Here is a 17598-nt window from a genome sequence, read left to right as displayed (position 1 = left end):
TCCGTCGTACAGCATGTCAAGAATTCTGGACTGTACCTCTGGTCTGAAAGAGGTGGCTTTAAACCAACCCTGGTGGCGTAATACCGCCACTCCCGCCAATTGGCGAAAGCCAGTGGAGGCTATATCCAGGGCGCAGTCAATTATCTCTTCAGACTTACGCTCTCCTTCTTGAAGGATCTTTCGTGCCTCTGCTTGTTTGCTCTCCAGAATGAGGTCCATGAAAGTCTGCATATCCAACCACATTTGTCGATCATATCGACCCAAAATCGCTAGGGAATTTGCTGCCCGAACAGTTATGGCAGACATGGATGATAATCTCTTGCCCACATTATCTAATCTCCTTCCTTCTCTGTCAGGAGGAGTAGATATAGGCGCTGACGGGTTCTTAGAATGCCTTTGGGCAGCTTGAGAGATGACAGAGTCTGGTTTTGGATGGCCAGTCAAACATGCCGGAGAGTCCTGAGTTGCCGTATATTTCTTGTCGAGCTTCTGTGGCACTGGTGGAACTGTTGCCGGGTTCTGCAAGATCTTGATCCCCTCACTCCATATGAAGTCAATGATAGGGATGGCCCTCACAGACTTCCGTGCTTGTTCCTTAAAGTCATGGAGGAAGCGTTCAGACTGCGAGACCAATGTTGGCAAGTGGAAACGCGTCGCCGCCCTGTCAATTAAATTGTGAAAACCACCTTTATCCTCCGGTGGAGAATATGAAGGACGAGGAGGTGGTGGAGAAGGAGTAGGCGCTAGATAGTCATCCCATTCCTCACTAGGATGCTGTGGCATTGATATTTCACCTTCTTCTTCTTCTTCTTCTTACAGGTAAGTAGCTTTTTTTCTTTTTGGACTATGTCCTGAACGACAGAGATGGTTTGCTGTACCGTCAGCAGCTGAGTTCGTAAATCCTTAAATTGTGTTCCCTTGGCCTTTCATGGAGGCATCAACAGCATTTAATGATGAGCTAGTCAGAGCATTCTGTGGTTGCATATCATTATGTGTCATGCTGAGAACCCTGAATATCTGCCTCCTGGTGGATTCCCCTGTGTTTGAATTTAATTAGACCAAGCTTCCTGCTGGCCCAAAACCCATATTGGTCTTTGGCCATCTAGACTTTATATGTTGTGGGGATTCCTGTGCTGTAAGAGGTCACAGCCATGAAAGGATATCAGAAACTAAATTTACTAGAACCTCTTAGTAATTATGCAAATAGACTTTGCCAAAATCCTTAAAAAATCTGTTGATCGCCCCATTTAATGTGCAGCTTTGCTTTAGAAAGATTGGCCATGCCACAGTAGATGACCTTCATAGTTTTGCATCTTGTTCCCACTTCATCCATATTTGTAGTTCAGTTGTGTACCAGGCTGACACGTGATCAAGGGACGTGTAGGATCAGTCATGAGGTGCTTTCTTTGCCAAAGGGTCACTGTTATTTAAACTAGATTACTCACAGGAGTTACCAAGACACTGAGATATGCCCTAAAGCATGTATTCTTTTGGGGTTAGAGAACTGTTTCTATTATTTGGGTCTGTTTATATTGGAGGGCTCTCCTTGCTTCCTCCACCTACATCCAGGGTAAGTTTACATGCCCTCACAAGAGCTCCTCTCCTGAATGTCCCCACCATCAAAGCACAGGCCATGATTCCGTAATGATGAGACAGGTGAATCAGAAAACCCAGTCACCTGGTATTGGGCAGTTGGGCAATGTGATCTATTATTCACTTTGCTTTTTACCCACCCCACGGTCACTAGATGAGAAAATTAAAACCTTGCTTCTGTGCTGAGCTATGGTAAGTGCCAAAAGACACAGACAGTCTTTTGAACCAACCCATTCAATGTCCTGAGCCTACCAGTTTCCAAATCTGGTTATTTTGCAACATTTCTTGATGAAAGTTGCTGTCACAGTGAGTAGAAAGCCATTTTCATTGTTTATGCAAAACTACTTTACAGTAGGTAAAGTAGATAGAGCATTACCCAGTAAAAAGGCATCAGATTGTGGAGAGCAACAATTTTGAAGGTAGTGAACCTCCAAGGGTGCGTCCTGATGACTCAAGAGCCGACCCTGTCTAGATCTGGGGGTTTCTGCCTATCTCCAACACCTGTATTTGGGAATCCATTTAAACATGTGCCTTTCTTTTCTACCTGCTTAGCCTCTCCCAATGTTGCTCTTTTTTCACCAAGTGGATAATTGAACTTCTGCAACAGCAGGCAAGTGATTGTAACAGAGCTGAAGATATTAAAGAGCAATCCTCATATTGACATTATTATCAAATTTTAGAAAGATTTTCCTCTTAGCTAGCCCCAAGTGTGTCAGGATCCAGCCCCCCACCCACTCTGCTTCACTAAGCTGAATCAGTCATTCAACTACATTTCTGTTTCGTGTGTGAGTGGGGCATGTTGATCCTTTTGAATAGGAGGATTGTACTGGGAGGTGAGTATGAGAGACTGAAAATGTGTAGCTCTACAATGGTGATGGCAAACACCAAAGCTGCAAAAGTTCCCCTACAAGTCAAGCATTATCTCTGATGTCTTGTCCGATGTATAGCAAAAGACTATGCTGAATAGTAAGGATAAGCCCTTCAATGAACTTGAAATAGATCCATAGACATTGTAATTCTGTTAATGTGACTGGCAAGGAGGGAGCCGGCTGTGAACCCTTGTAAGTTTGGCCACCATTTTGGCTTTGTTGGGTTGGTCATATAATCCACCAATACAAAAAAGGTTTTCTCCTGATTGAGGTTGGCCTCCGTATGTTTTTGATTAAAAAAAATATTTTGGTGCCAAACAGATGGTGGCTTTGTACATTTTTAAGAGTTTCCACAATCTCTAGTCAATGCACGCCAAAACGACATAACAAACCAATACCTACTTGACTGATCAAGCTGGTGGGAGCTCCAAAACATCTTGAGTGAAATAGGTCTTGACTATATGAGCTACCCGGTTACCCAGATTAAGGCTGCAGATGAGAAGAACTTACTAGGCACTCATATGACTCATTTGAAAAGGGTGAAACTCCTTAATCAGTGGCCGGTCCCACTTCAGTGTTTCCGGTTCACGTGTTGCAAATGGATTTACCTATGAGCTGTGAGTCCTCCAGTGACAATGCTCTTAGAATTTTTTGTTGTTACAGACCAGTGGATATTTTATGTCCTAGCTGATTGCCTAAGTGTGATTTTGCAACAGATAAGCTCCAGTACACGTGCAGCTGTATGCTGAGAAAAAATGAATCAATCTTCATCTAAAAACTGCCAAATCTTCTTAGTGATGCTTTACCAATGCTAATCCTTAGAATCCTCAAGGACTCAGCAATGACTGTCATCACTCACATTCAGTTAGTAATTATCTACTATGTCATTTTTAAATTTGAAAGGACTGTATCCACCCTTAGTCTTTGGACATTGGGGTAAAAATAGCATGTAATTCTATCTTAGATACTCGTTAAACTTACTTGTAAAATAAATCTATTTGATAACATAAATAAGCACAAAGTAAAAATAACCAATGCGACATTTTTGATTCAGGTAAAGCATGTTGTAGTTAAAGCACAGCAAAATATTGTGCAATTAATAGCTTATGTTTTTTTTACCACTCACATATAATTTTCTTGAAGCATGCATTCGTACATCACTAGCCATATCAGGCAGGCACAAGCAGCTTACCTGTGCAAAGCATAACCATACACTTCTGCGTGACCATTTGTAAGGACCCATATAGCTTGCTTATGCTCAGTATTCCTCACCCTTCCTGGCCCTGCTTTTGCAGTACAGCTCGTGGCCCAAGTGCACATCCCAGAACCCCACAATGATCTACAGAAATAGCGGTAGACAGGTTTGTGTGACTTTTTCATTTTACAGCAGAGAAGTTCCTTAGGAGGCAGGCATGACTTTAAGTGGTGGATTAAGAAGTGGTTGTCGACAAGCCAAAGCTTTGAACCGACCAGCCTAGCTGCCACAGACACAGTCAGTAAGTGGAAGGCTCTTTTCCGAGAGTAAGCGGGTTAGATGGCATTAAAGACAAAGGTGTGAAAAGTGAAACAGGAGAAGCATTTAACTTTCAATGCTGACCAAACTATTGTGGAGACTATAAAATATTGATGAAACAAAATCATAGGTTTACAGGGCAAACAGATAAACAATGCATGATCACAGGTATTTGGCAACCAAGGAGAAGGGTGTTTGGACAAAATATCGAGCCCAACATATTGTTTGCACAAAATATTGTGTCAAAAGTATTGAGGACAAGAATATTGTGAAGGTAAGTTTCTATGGATATGCCAAGTTTTACTATAATTAACTCCACATATATGTACCTTGACTATATATATATATATATATATATTATTTTTTTATCCACACACTTTCCTTGTTCTAAAGAGAACCAGGACACCTCCGTCTGCAATATTATCAGAGTTTTATTCACAACAAAACAAATAAATCCAACGCGTTTCGGCACTCAGCCTTGATCACGGATAGAGTGTCATTTTCTCATCTCATTTAAATATCCTAATCTAAACACAAAAGAAGGACTAAACTGATCCATACCATTACCGGCCATCTTACTATGCCTACATATGCCAACATGGTAACTTCATTAACCCAATTTCACTTTATATTGTGAGCTTTTAACATTACTTTTGTTAAAGATACATGAACATGCGATCTCACAGCCAAATGCTACCCCAGTGGGCAGTAATGCTTTATCATGCTGCAATACCTGTGTTGTTGTTACAACATATCCACCTATCTTCTTATTTCTGGATCTAATATAGTCTCATCTTGATATAAACCAAAATAATTAACAAATATAAACAGGAAAAAAAATATATAAAAAAACTCAACCCTCATTACAATTATAGAATTAAATTAAATACACATACAGCATAATAGTTCATCCCAAATGTGTACTCAGTTCTTCATTGGAGATAAGCCCCATAGGATCCAATGTCTCAAAGTCTATAATGTAGCGCGACTCCATGATCCTCAAACTGCGTTCACTATTGCCTCCCCGTTTGCATTGTTTAACCTGGTCAATAACCGCAAACCTTAGGAGGTTCTCATTTCCTTCATGGTAGCTCCAAAAGTGTTTAGCTACGGGATAGCTCTTGTCATATTTCTTAATTGCCCTCCTATGTTCCAGTACTCGTTTATTAGCAGTATGTATCGTGCTACCTACATATAGTTTGTTACAAGGGCACATAAGACAATACACACAATATGTCGTCCTACAACTGTAGCTTCCTTTAATAGTAAAAACCTTTTCTCTCCCTGGTATTTTTAACCATTTACAGTTGTTACTGGTCTTGCAGGCTTTGCACTTCATACAACATAGAAAAACATTTCTTGGATTCCCCCTCATATCTTTATCTCTTGATATTTCACTTCTACATAAGTCATCCCTCAATGATTTACTTCTCCTAAACGTTATTTGAGGTCTTTCTTCAATGCATTTATCCAGTAGTGGATCTGTTTGCAAAATGTGCCAACTCCTATTGAATATCTTCGGAACCTCATAGGCTAGGTTGCTGAATGTCGTAACAAGTCTAACTTTGTCCTCACCTCTCTTCTTATCCTTCTCAAGCTGATAGAGTAGACTATCCCTCCTTAATTTCATCACTTTACATCTAGCTTGTTCAATGGTCTTGGCTCCATAACCCCTCTCCCGGAATCTCACACACATTTTATCACACTCTTGATGGAAGTCCAACTCATTACCACAATTTCTCCGAGCTCTTAGTAACTCCCCATAAGGGATACTTCGTATTAAACTCCTTGGATGAGCACTATGTGCATCTAACAAGCTGTTGCCAGCTGTTTCTTTCCTGTGTAATTTTGAAATCAAACCTTCTGTGGTTGCTGTAATTTCCACGTCAAGAAACTCCGCTTGTCTAGGGTGTAATTGCTTGGAAAATCTCAAATTGTACTCATTTTCATTGAGTTTTTGCACAAAGTGTACTGCTGACTCCTCATCCCCTTTCCAAATCACAAAGATGTCGCCTATAAATCGACACCACAGGATTACATTCTTCTCAAATGCTGTCATTGTTACTGATACCTGTTCCTCCCACCAGCCCATGAATAAATTTGTGTAGCTGGGGGCAAAACAAGTACCCATAGCTGTACCCTGTAACTGCTTGTACAGTTTGTTGTCAAAAATAAATATATTATTCCTAAGACAGAACTTCATCATGTCACACAGCATTTCTGAATGAAACAACAATGACAGAGATCTTGCCCTTAAGAAATGTCTAGTTGCATTCACCCCTAGATCATGATCAAGACAAGTATATAAGCTGGTAACATCTAGAGTAAGAAGGAGATAATCATCCTCCCACTGAATGCCCTCAATAATCTTCAAAAAGTGTGTTATGTCTTTCAGGTAAGATGGTAATGCCTCAACAAAAGGACGTAAAAAGTAATCTATATATTTTGATGTATTTTCCAAAAGAGAACCCATGGCCGAAACTATCGGTCTACCTGGCGGGTTTGTCTTGTGTTTATGGACCTTAGGTAAGAGATATAATATTGGGATTCTAGGATGGTCACATTTGAGGAACAAAAATTCATCCCAGTCAAGTAAACCTTTCTCCCTCCAATCAACCAACATGCTGTAATATTCATCATTCATCAACTTGATATCCTCATGTCAAATTTGTTTGTAACACTGTATATATATATTCAAGGTATGTAAATGTGAAGTTTGTATAGAAAATCTGTACTTACCTATTTGCACTTACCTTCTCAATATTTTGATCCTTGATATTTTGAGCACAATATACTGTCCACAAGATATTTTTGTCAGTGACCCAAGAGAAGTCTCATTAATAACAATTCTAGGTTCCTCCATATATATATATCTGAGGGAAAGAACGTTTGGGATATATGTAACGACTGACCTCTAATTTCTTTAGTCACTAATGAGAAGGTGAATATTCAATGAGACTCTCCCGAATGCTAGGTTCTTGGTTCTTTATTTTATTCGGAACATTCTTTGCAGGACGTGAATTAAGTATGAGGCTTGTACACATTATGTTAAACAATTTGCAGAACGCCCTTAGGAGGAACAAATTGGAATGTGATGAAGCATATAGTACATGAATGTTACCATGGCAACAACAACTTAGGAGAGGAAGGGCAGTGACAAGGGGTACAGTACATTTAGCGACTATTGGTAAGTGCAGGCCTGAAAAACACTCTAAAGGCATCCGTCCATTGTATTCTACATACAAGGCTGAAAGGATTCTTTGTTGGGCTTCCTTCTCATTCATCGCCCAAGGAGTCTGGAAAAGAGGAAGGACATCTGTTCTCGTTTGCAAGGGAAAAGAAACAAAGAAACAGGCTTCTGCAAAACACAAATCTTGATGTGAAAGAAAGGGGATTGGGAGGAACTAATTGGGTCACATCTGTCTAACGTACTAGGCGTGGGTTTTGGACGATGCGCAACTTAAACTCATTGATGGGAGTTTTACAAAGCATACCACTTTTCAATAGTGAAGCACAAATTAACATAACCAGAAGTCGGCATGTACTGTTGATAGGGCAAATGCTCCTGTATCAGAAAACGAGAACGAAGAGTGGCAGTCAGTGACTCGAAATAGACAAATAACTAAATCTTAAACCAGTTTGAGGACTGGGGAGCAAGAAGTGTTTTTTGTTCCTCCTTGGCACATTTCCTTGCGCCTTGCCTCTCTGAGTTCTCTCCAGTATTGTTGCAATCCATGGTAATTTACAATCCTAAGTGGACATTGTATGACCAGGATGAGGTGATTGTGGTGATGGAATGGGATGGAGTGGGATGGAGATTGCCTGACTCTAAGAGCATGAGTATTCAGCCCCAATCCTGCTGAGTACCTATATTACTCTCTAGTATGAGTGTAGAGTCGATTGCCCATCTTGCTCAGTTTACCGATGGTGCAGGACTTTGAAATTGTTGTGACGAGTGATCTAATATGAACAGTAGAATACAGTGTAAGATATGAATTTTCCAAGGAGGTTACCAATACTTGCTGTTAATGTACTGTCAAACTGGAGCTTATTTTGCAGGAAGGACTCTCTCTATTAAATTATCATGGAACAGGTTGCTTGAGGACTGGGTACACTGTGCTTCATTCAGCCCCTGTGAAATGCTGGTAAACTTTTGGGCCAGGACAGGGAATCTGTAATACCCATCAGTGCATTGTGATGCATGTCAGGGCATGGCAAATCAAATTAAGTAATCTGAGTGCATCAATACAAATGTGCACTGCAAGACCAGGTGCAATATTGGCAAAATGGAGTCTGAGTAATCCAGTGGCAAAGCAAGCCCACCTGCCGACCTATTCTATCATTACATTTTGCAGCCCATTGTAAGAACAGTTGTGGGTACAAATGCTCCCGAGTTTGTTTTGTGCCTGCCTACCACAGCCTGCTTTCATACGCTTTTAGGTAGAAAACAGACTGGTGCAGTTGGCTGGAAATGATGGCTACTGCATTTTGGCGGTCACAGCAATCACTTCTTTTTCCTCTGCACAAAGCACATATCTCTCCAGTGCTAGAATTCAGGGGAAGGACTCAAGCCATGCTGAGCAGTCACACACAGGCATTTCCAAACCTGCTGCCCCGGTCACAAATTGCTCAAAGTAGTTCTACTCCTTCTTTTGCAAGAACGGCCATTACAAGTATGGCCACAGTGAACAAATAGCGGTTGTGTGAAGGTCTCAATGTTTTTCATGAGCAGTCACTGGGTTATGAGGCAAAAAGACTGTGGAAAAAAAAGTGTGTACCATTACCGAACAGAAATAAAATATGGTTTATTCCTAAATCAGAGTAACATTATTATGAAAATATCCCCAAAGCATTAAAGTTCCAAACTTCTAATTCAGTATGAACTATTTCACTTGGATTTCTAAAGGAAAAGGTACAACTAGTAGTAGTGTCCTCCCTAGAATCTGAAATTCTACCATGAATACTTGTCACAAAGTGGAAAAGGGAAATACTTTACCATTGGTTGTAGGAGAAAAACCTATCCAAAACACAGTCGACTGTCTCATGTAATTTCCATTAAGAAATTCTCTAATTCCAAAGCTCAACTTGTTGCAGTGGCAGAAAGTGTTTGATAAAGAGAAAAAACACCAAACTGAGGTGAAATGTGAAAGATGTTACATCCATCATACAGCTGCAATCCAGTCCCATCATCCTCTTAGCCTCTTTATGGGCAATTTATGGAAAGCATTGCCCGCTAAGAGCTACATGTGGACAACCCTAATATTTGATATTTATGTCCACTAAGAAAACTTGCAATCCTCTGTATCCCATGTTCTCTGTATCCAAGTTCTCTGAACAATCTCTGTCTGTAAAAACAACTGCGCAATCCTAAAAAATCAGGTCTTTTTAAAAAAATGATGACATTTACATTATTTGCAATCAGAAAGTCCATTTTCTGCACAAGGATACATTTTAACCTGTTTCTCTTCTCCCCTGCTTACCAAAGCAGTCCATCAAGTATTTGTCTTCTAGTCCAGAAAATGTCACACACCAGTTACACTTGTTCCTTGATCTTTGATGAGCTTAGTATGTACATTAAGATCGATTATGTGTTTCTCTGTTTATTTGTATTTTTTCTTTCTACCAAATTCACAGCTAAATTAAAAAAATCGCCTCACACAAATCCACATAACAGTGCATCATTTATTGGATACCATTTTTAACTGAGGATCTCCACCTCCATTTCAAATCTTCCTATGGTCTTTTTTCATATTCTCAGTAAAAATAACCACATTCTGTTCAGAGCCACCTCAAAATCATTTCAGAATATATTAAGATTATTACCTTTTCTCACAATCACTGTCAATAATTACTTTCCTCTGAAGCCTCTTTTCCCAACTGTAAAATAATCTAATTATGCACCAATCCATAGTTAGTTCATTAGTGGGTGACACTGTATAAATGACATAGACCTCATTTATGGGTCTCAGCTGTGACCTCTGGCTTTTCCCTTGCGACCACTGGTACTGGCACAGAGACCACACAGGCAACCCCACGAAAAGGGGAACTGGGAGATTAAAATTTTCAAAATGATCACAGGTTGTTTTATTTTCCCCTCAAGAACAGCAGCTGCTTATGGTAGCAGTGCAGAGACAGTGCACAGTTTAACTTGAAACTGTTGCAGTTTGTCCTAGTCAGGAAATGATTTTCCAAGCAACTTACTTTAAAGCCTCCGTGGCCTAAATATGATTAGGAGAGAGCTGCTAGCTCTATGCCTCTAGGGGGTGCCCTGTGATTCACTGCAGTGCCCTGACTTGAAAACAACTGGAGCGTATTAGATCATTCATTATCTAGGAACATGTTCAAATGGTCATGTGTGTGTGTTTCACAAAACTTTGAAATCTAGAGGTCTTACATGTGATTTTTCCACAACTGGCAGGTTGCTTCCTCTGCTTTTATTCTGATGAAGCCCTGATCATAAATTATTCAATGGGTCAAAATGTCACCTTGTACTCTGTTGACTGGCAAATATTGTAGTATTCACCTTGCACCTAAATCTCTGTGGGTCAGACTTCCTTTATGAATGCCATCCAGGGGTTGGTCAGCCAACTTCAGCAAACCAATGCTTTCCTGGAAGGCATTTATAGTGCCATGTCTGGCTTACAGAGATCTTTGCAGGCTCTGGCCTCCTCACTGACGAAAGTCACCCCCCAAATTTCGCTCCCCCCTCCACCTCCCTCTTCCTAATCCAAATCCTCCATTACCCTACCTATCCAAAGTACACAGGCATTTCGGCAAACACCCACCTCAACACACACAAGCAGCACACATAAGCACCTCAAACTACACCAGCATGCAGGCACTCAACATACACCCACAAACATGATATCAGCCACTTTGGCAGACACCCCCACCACCCAACATACTCACAGGAACCACCACAACAGCCAGTGACACATCCACCACACCCACTATACCCGCTGACACCAACCCAACAGACACACTAGCATCCACCATATCCATCATACCTGCAGACAGCACCCCAACACACACAGACATTCACCACTACTAGCATACCTGCAGACACCAATCCAGCAGACAAGCACACATCCACCACTCCATCACCCAGCACTTCCACCTCCCAGCCCTCCAAGACACGCAAACACCCACACTCACACAGTGTGATGCTGTAATCGAAATAATAGGGTAAGTCCTTGCCCTCCTTTTGTGATTGACTTTGATAAAATCTTTGCCACAGTGTACTGGGAATAACTTTTCCTAATCCTGTTAAAATTAAGATAGACCCCAAATTCCCTCGAGCTGTGAAGACCTTATACACAAGAATAAACCCCATATTAGAGGCAAATGGCTCACTATTCTAGTTCCCAAGTTAGAAAGGAAACATGACAAGGGAGTCCCCTCTAGCATTTACTGCTTGCTATTGCCAGTGAGCCACTGGCAGAGTAGATCCAGCGGAACCTCTTGGTCCAGGAGTTTGGCAGGGATGAGTGTCAAGAGGACAAGAACTGTCTATACACAGATGATCTTCTCTTGTCTGTGCAGTAACAGCAATTGTCTAGTAGAAGACTAATGCAGATAGTCCAAAGGCATAAGGGTCAGCTCAGACAAATCTATATTTTCTCAACACAGTGTGGGGAGATGGGAATAGACTGGCAGACCAGCATGTGCTGTGAACTCGTACAGTTTAAATATCTGGTTGTTCTAATCACAAGAAACCAAGTGGAGGCCTGAGACTTGAATACAAAATCCTCTTGTTGAAACTGTGTGGCGATATGAGGGCATGAGGTGGGCTCCCAATCTCAATTGTGGAATGCGTGGGCATTTTCAAAAACCTGTGCCTTTACTTCAGATCCTGTACATACAACAGAATTACCAGCTTGAGAGTGAGAGTTTTTTTTAGAAAATCGCAGGAATGGTGCACTACATCCTTTGACCTGGTGGGGTCCCATGAATAAATGCTGTCAATTCAGTTATGTGTGTGGGCTGGAAATGCCTGATATCTGATCATATTATTGGGCAGCTCACCTCATAATGATTGAGTTAGAGAATGGCCTGTTCAAAGAAGCCACTCCACTGACACCTCTGTATGGATACAAACATGTGAACGCTCTCCCAGAGTCACACAAGTATTATTTCCTGCTGATGTGGGACTCTGGGGAAAATAGTTTGGCTGGGTAAAATAACTAAAGAAAATGCTGTTGTGGTTGGGCAGCTGGTTATCCCAAGTGATTCCACTGCCAGCTTTACATACCTTGTATTTGATAGGTATCTTCAGCTTAGGGGATTTATGGCAGAGTGATATCAAATAATTTGCTGACCTGGCGTCCGAAATCAGCCTTCATGACAATTTCAAATGTATTTGCAACTTAGACATGCTCTATTGTCTCCCCTTCCAAGCACTTTCATAGCTCCACATTTTAGCCTGCTTACAGCTAAACTTACTGTTAAGAGCCCCACAACCAATTGCATGTCAGAAGTATAAAGGAAGCTAAGTGCTAACATCTCAGATCTCTTTGCACCACTTAAAGAAAAATCGGAGTGAGATTTTGGGTCCTTAACAGAGGAGAAATGGGCAGAAGACAATGGCACCCTGGGAGGTAGATGTATCTTTCAGCAAAACCCTACCAGATCCAGTGTACCTACTTACATAGTGTGTATTCTATGCCTATACACCAAAGACCATGCACAGAGAAGCCCCTCCCAAAACTAGCTGTAATGTTTCCACCCTGTGGCCTACAATGTCTACAAACCGAGGATATGGCCAGTAATCAAAAAGTATTAGGAAGAGATCATGCGCTCCATGTCAGCTGTAGTCAGTATACAAATCATTACAGACCCCAAAGTGCCCTACAGAATTCAATCAATGACGAGGATCTTGGTAGAGGTGGCAAGATGATGATGAATCTAGATTTTCACTTCCCAAAGGAGACCTTGCCAAATGCTGGAGGTCTGCTGCTCTGCAAATAGAAGAATGGCTGAGAAGAGAGGACAGATATTCACTGATGGAGAACAATATACCAAATGAAAGTATGTCCCAGTTGACATGAAATCATTTGAGGTCCTTGGTAGGAACACTTTGATATGTAAGCTGCGTAGGCTGGCAACGCAAGTGTCCTCACACCTGTTAATACTGTTCCATAATGTGGTCCACTGATCTTGCACGCACTGCATCGCATGTGATCTCTTTCAGTGTACTGTAGTGGATTGTGTTAAGGATCACACCGTTGTAAGGGCTACCCATAAAATAACACTTCACCAATGCAGAAGTAATTATTTGGTTTTGCACTTTTTAAAACAGCAAATAAAAGTAAAATATTTTATTAAGGAAAACTGATAGGTTGAAACTTTGGGTTCTGTTTCAAGAGCCCCTTAAACACCTACTCCCAGCCTGGAAATGAGCGACAAAAGATGTTACTGATGGCCCATTAATGTGTGTCTTATGGCCACTCTCTGTTTTTTCACTAAAACCACAATACTTTTAATCAGTATGATGTGTAAATGCTCCTCTTGGTCAGAGTCTGGTACCACCCCACCTGTAACATCCCTTCATACCCAGGCAGTGTAACCCGCTCAATCAATCAATCAATAAAAAAGAATTGTAGAGCGTGCTACTCACCCGTGAGGGTCTCACGGTGCTGGGGGGGGGGACAGAGGGGGGGCAGGGAGGGTCACTGATCGAACAACCATGTCTTGAGCTTCTTTCTGAAGACCAGGAGGTCCTTGGTTTTGCGAAGGTCGGTGGGGAGGGAGTTCCAGGTTTTGGGGGCGAGGTAGGAGAAGGACCTGCCTCCTGTGTTGGCGCGGTGGATGCGGGGGACTGTGGCTAGGGCGAGGTCGGCTGATCGGAGGTTGCGTATGGGAGTGTGGAAGTTCACTCTTATCGTTGAGGTAGGTTAGGCCGGTGTTGTGGAGGGATTTGTGTGCGTGGATGAGGATCTTGAATGTGATTCTCTTGTCTATGGGGAGCCAGTGAAGGGATTCGAGGTGTGGTGAGATTCGTTCGTGGCGGGGGAGGCCAAGGACGAGGCGTGCGGCTGTGTTCTGGATTCTCTGGAGTTTGCGTTTGAGTTTGAGTGTGGTGCCGGCGTAGAGGGCGTTACCGTAGTCCAGTCTGCTGCTGATGAGTGCATGGGTGACTGTGTTTCTGGTTTCTGGGGGAATCCATTTGAAGTATTTTTTTTAGAGTGCGGAGTGTGTGGAAGCAGGAGGAGGTTAGAGCATTGATTTGCTGTGTCATGTAGGGGGAGGGGTCAAGGATGATGCTGAGGTTGCGTGCGTGGTTTGCGGGGGTGGGTGCGGGGCCTAGGGCAGTGGGCCACCAGGAGTCGTCCCATGTGGTTTTGTTGGGGCCGAAGATGATGATCTCGGTTTTGTTTGAGTTGAGCTTGAGGTGGTTAGTGTTCATCCAGTTGGCGGTGTCGAGGAGAGCGGCGTGTAGGTTGGTTTTGGCGGTGGTGGGGTTGCGGTGAGGGAGAGGATGAGTTGGGTGTCATCTGCATAGGAGAGGATAATGATTCCGTGTGCTCGGAGGATGTTGACTAGGGGGATCATGTAGATGTTGAAGAGTGTGGGGCTGAGGGAGGACCCTTGGGGGACTCCGCAGGTGATCTTGGTAGTGTTGGAGTGGAAGGGTGGAAGGCGGACTCTCTGAGTCCGGTCGGTGAGGAAGGAGGTGAGCCAGTCTAAGGCTTTGTGGCAAATTCGTATGTTGTGGAGGCGTGTGTGTAGTGTGTGGTGGCAGACGGTGTCAAAGGCTGCGGAGAGGTCTAGGAGGATGAGTGCGACGGTCTCGCCTTTGTCGACTTTGGTCCTGATGTTGTCAGTGCATGCGATGAGGGCAGTTTCCGTGCTGTGGTTTTTGCGGAACCGGGATTGTGAGGGGTCAAGAGTGTTGTTTGCTTCGAGGAAGTGGGATAGGCGGGCGTTGACTAATTTCTCTGCAACCTTGGCGGGGAAAGGGAGGAGGGAGATGGGGCGGTAGTTGGAGAGGATCTCCGGGTCGGCTTTTTTTTTTTTTAGGAGAACAGTGTTTTCCGCGTGCTTCCAGGGGTCTGGGTAGGTGGCGGAGTCGAAAGAGGAGTTGATTATGTTGTAGAGTATGGGGGCTACACAGTTTAAAGAGTACTGCTCTTGACCCCTATCAGTTTTGCAGGTCCCTCGTCATTTCTACATTAAAAATATACTTCTGCTATTTTCATGAGTAAGTAAACCTGCGAGCTACCGGCAGTTTCAACTGTCCCACCCAGGATTTGGGAATTTATCACCCTTTATATAAACGCCCATAAGCCTAACCTTACTACTCAAGTGCAAGCTCAGATATTCCACGATGCTGGCGAAATTTGAAATGTCTGCAAATCTAAATATTCCAGATTTGTTCTTCGATGATAAAAGCAAAAGTACACGCTTCAGGATGGGGTTGGCATTTGCAAGAGAAACATTATGGTGCTAAGTTGCTCTTTTTATAAAACAGGTAATACTACATTTACGAAATGTGAAGATATTATTGTGACATTAAATAAAACTACAATGTAGAGTTGTTTATTTGTGTTTTAATACATATTCATAAAGAAACTATAACTGCAATTCATCGAGCAGTAAAGTATTTGAAGTCGATAATTTGAACTGTAATAAATAAGAAGATTAAATCGTGCAATTGTGCTTACTTTAAAGATAAATTGAAAGGCGAACTATTCTGATTCCCTTCTGACCACTCTAGATTCACCGTCTGTGACTGCTGCAGACAGCCCATGTACGGCCAAGGTTTACGTTTCATCCGAGCTTGCAAGAAGATTTTCGGGGTCCGCATGCTTCCTTTCATATTTACCGCCTGCTCGCCTTCCTGTTATGAAAACTTCATGTCGCAGAAGGACACCTTATTTGAGAGTCTGTATGGAATTGTGCCTGAGAACGAGACATGAGTAGCTCTTGAATACACTTAGGAAATGTGACGTGTAGTACCTTCCACAGAGAGAGCAGTCGACTTCAAATTCGTCAACGACCAGCAACCGTTTCCACATGCAGTTCTTAAGCCTGTCTCAAGTCATCACAGTTAAAACCATATTGTACGTTTTAATTTATTCGTTGGACTGTTTACTAACTCATCTCACATTGTTTTAGAACTTTGTACTTGTAACAGGTAAACATGCTAAATGGCTCTAGTAGACCGGATTCGGTAACCTTCATAAAAAGGAGTCTGGGGTCTGTTTAATTATGTTCATATTTACACTAAGAGCGCAATCTTTACTGTACAGTATTTGGAAATAAGGCATTGAATGTGGTTTTCTGTTAACAAATACTTCTTTCATGTGCGGAATATAAAAATGTTATGCTTTGTTTTGACTTTCTAGTGTGCCATATTATGCTAGTATAGTAGGGTGACCTTCAGTCTATTTAACTATGAAAAATTCATAATGTGCCATCTGTCCCTAAAAAAGCGCGAGGAAGAGTCTATGAGACCCATCTTAAGATGTTTTGAAAATGTCCACCAATAATATTATCTAAGTTTAGAGGTCTCCTAAAATTGTAGCAGGTGACATGACAGGTTTAGGAGACAATTGCTACCAAGGGGTCTCTTGTCTGAACCCTAGGTGTGGCAGCCCCATTAAGAAGACATATGTGCCAACATGCTTTCATCTGGCAGACCATGAGGGAGCTATGTGATAGGACACGGAAACAGTATTTTTCTAGTGAAATTCACCTTAACTTCCAGCTCTCTTACTGATGCTGCATAGAGACAGTTTACATCTCTGAGTGAGCAGGCTCATTGGTCAAAGTGGATGTGAGGTTCCTGGAGTCTGTGATCCTAGAGGTTGGCGTGAGGGTGAGGTAGTTTTGGCAGCCATCTTTGAATGTCTAAATGTTTAGATAGTAACTGGGTTTGCTGTTTATATATACTTAAATTATCAGAAATCGGGGTTGCCAATATGAATTCAGCTTGAATTGGTGTTCAGGGTGAAAATGGTACTTTAATAGCTCCAAAATATCATGGCGCTTTGAGAAAATGAGGGACTTAATCACACAAGTCTGTGAGAGGCAACAGCAGTAGGAGCCCTCATTTGTCGAAGGGACAAATGGAGCATATGTATTTGTTAAAAAAGGTCAGTTGCTGAATCAATCCTTGACCTTTGTCATGGAATCACAAAATATGTGAGTGGATGGCAGTAGGGCACATAATGAATAACAGATGCCGAAGTGAAAGAGTTACTCTTGGAAGAGAATCTGAGAAAATTGTGGCCTTCATTCAGATTCAGAAAAGGGTGAATAATAGGGCATAGAACACGAGCCATTGAATTAAGAACTGCAGAGGCCCAATTGGATATTCATGGAAGAGATTTTGGAAATGAAGAATTTGGAATCTTTGGAAAGAATGTCAAGAAAACTGACCTTGAATAAAGAGTAGAAAAAACAACATGGATGTTTGGGTGGAGTATGGGAACGCACACAGGAATTAAAAGTTGCTTTAGGTTTTTTGAAGACACATAGGTTCAGAATGACAGTTGCATGGTTCATCATAATGCATGTCAGAAATGTATCATAGGAAAAGGAGAAATAATTCGGATGGCTATGATCGTGAGATAGTGTGTACCCTAATGGCTGCAAGACTATAGGAAGAGATAGCTTACA

The 17598-nt window shown here is 42.0% G+C and overlaps 1 protein-coding gene across 1 annotated transcript in view; it reads left to right on the top strand.

Annotated features, from left to right (window-relative positions):
- Window positions 1–17374, top strand: part of LRRC63 (leucine rich repeat containing 63) — a 358867-nt gene extending 341493 nt beyond the window's left edge. The window contains exon 12 of the mRNA XM_069205393.1: window positions 15692–17374. Within this exon, the coding sequence (XP_069061494.1) occupies window positions 15692–15893 (202 nt within the window). The 3' untranslated portion in view covers window positions 15894–17374. The remainder of the gene's footprint in view (window positions 1–15691) is intronic.
- Window positions 17375–17598: the final 224 nt, after the last annotated feature.

The sequence above is a fragment of the Pleurodeles waltl genome, chromosome 8 (assembly GCF_031143425.1).
Source record: "Pleurodeles waltl isolate 20211129_DDA chromosome 8, aPleWal1.hap1.20221129, whole genome shotgun sequence".
NCBI lineage: Eukaryota > Metazoa > Chordata > Amphibia > Caudata > Salamandridae > Pleurodeles > Pleurodeles waltl.
This window is presented reverse-complemented; position numbering and strand designations above follow the sequence as displayed.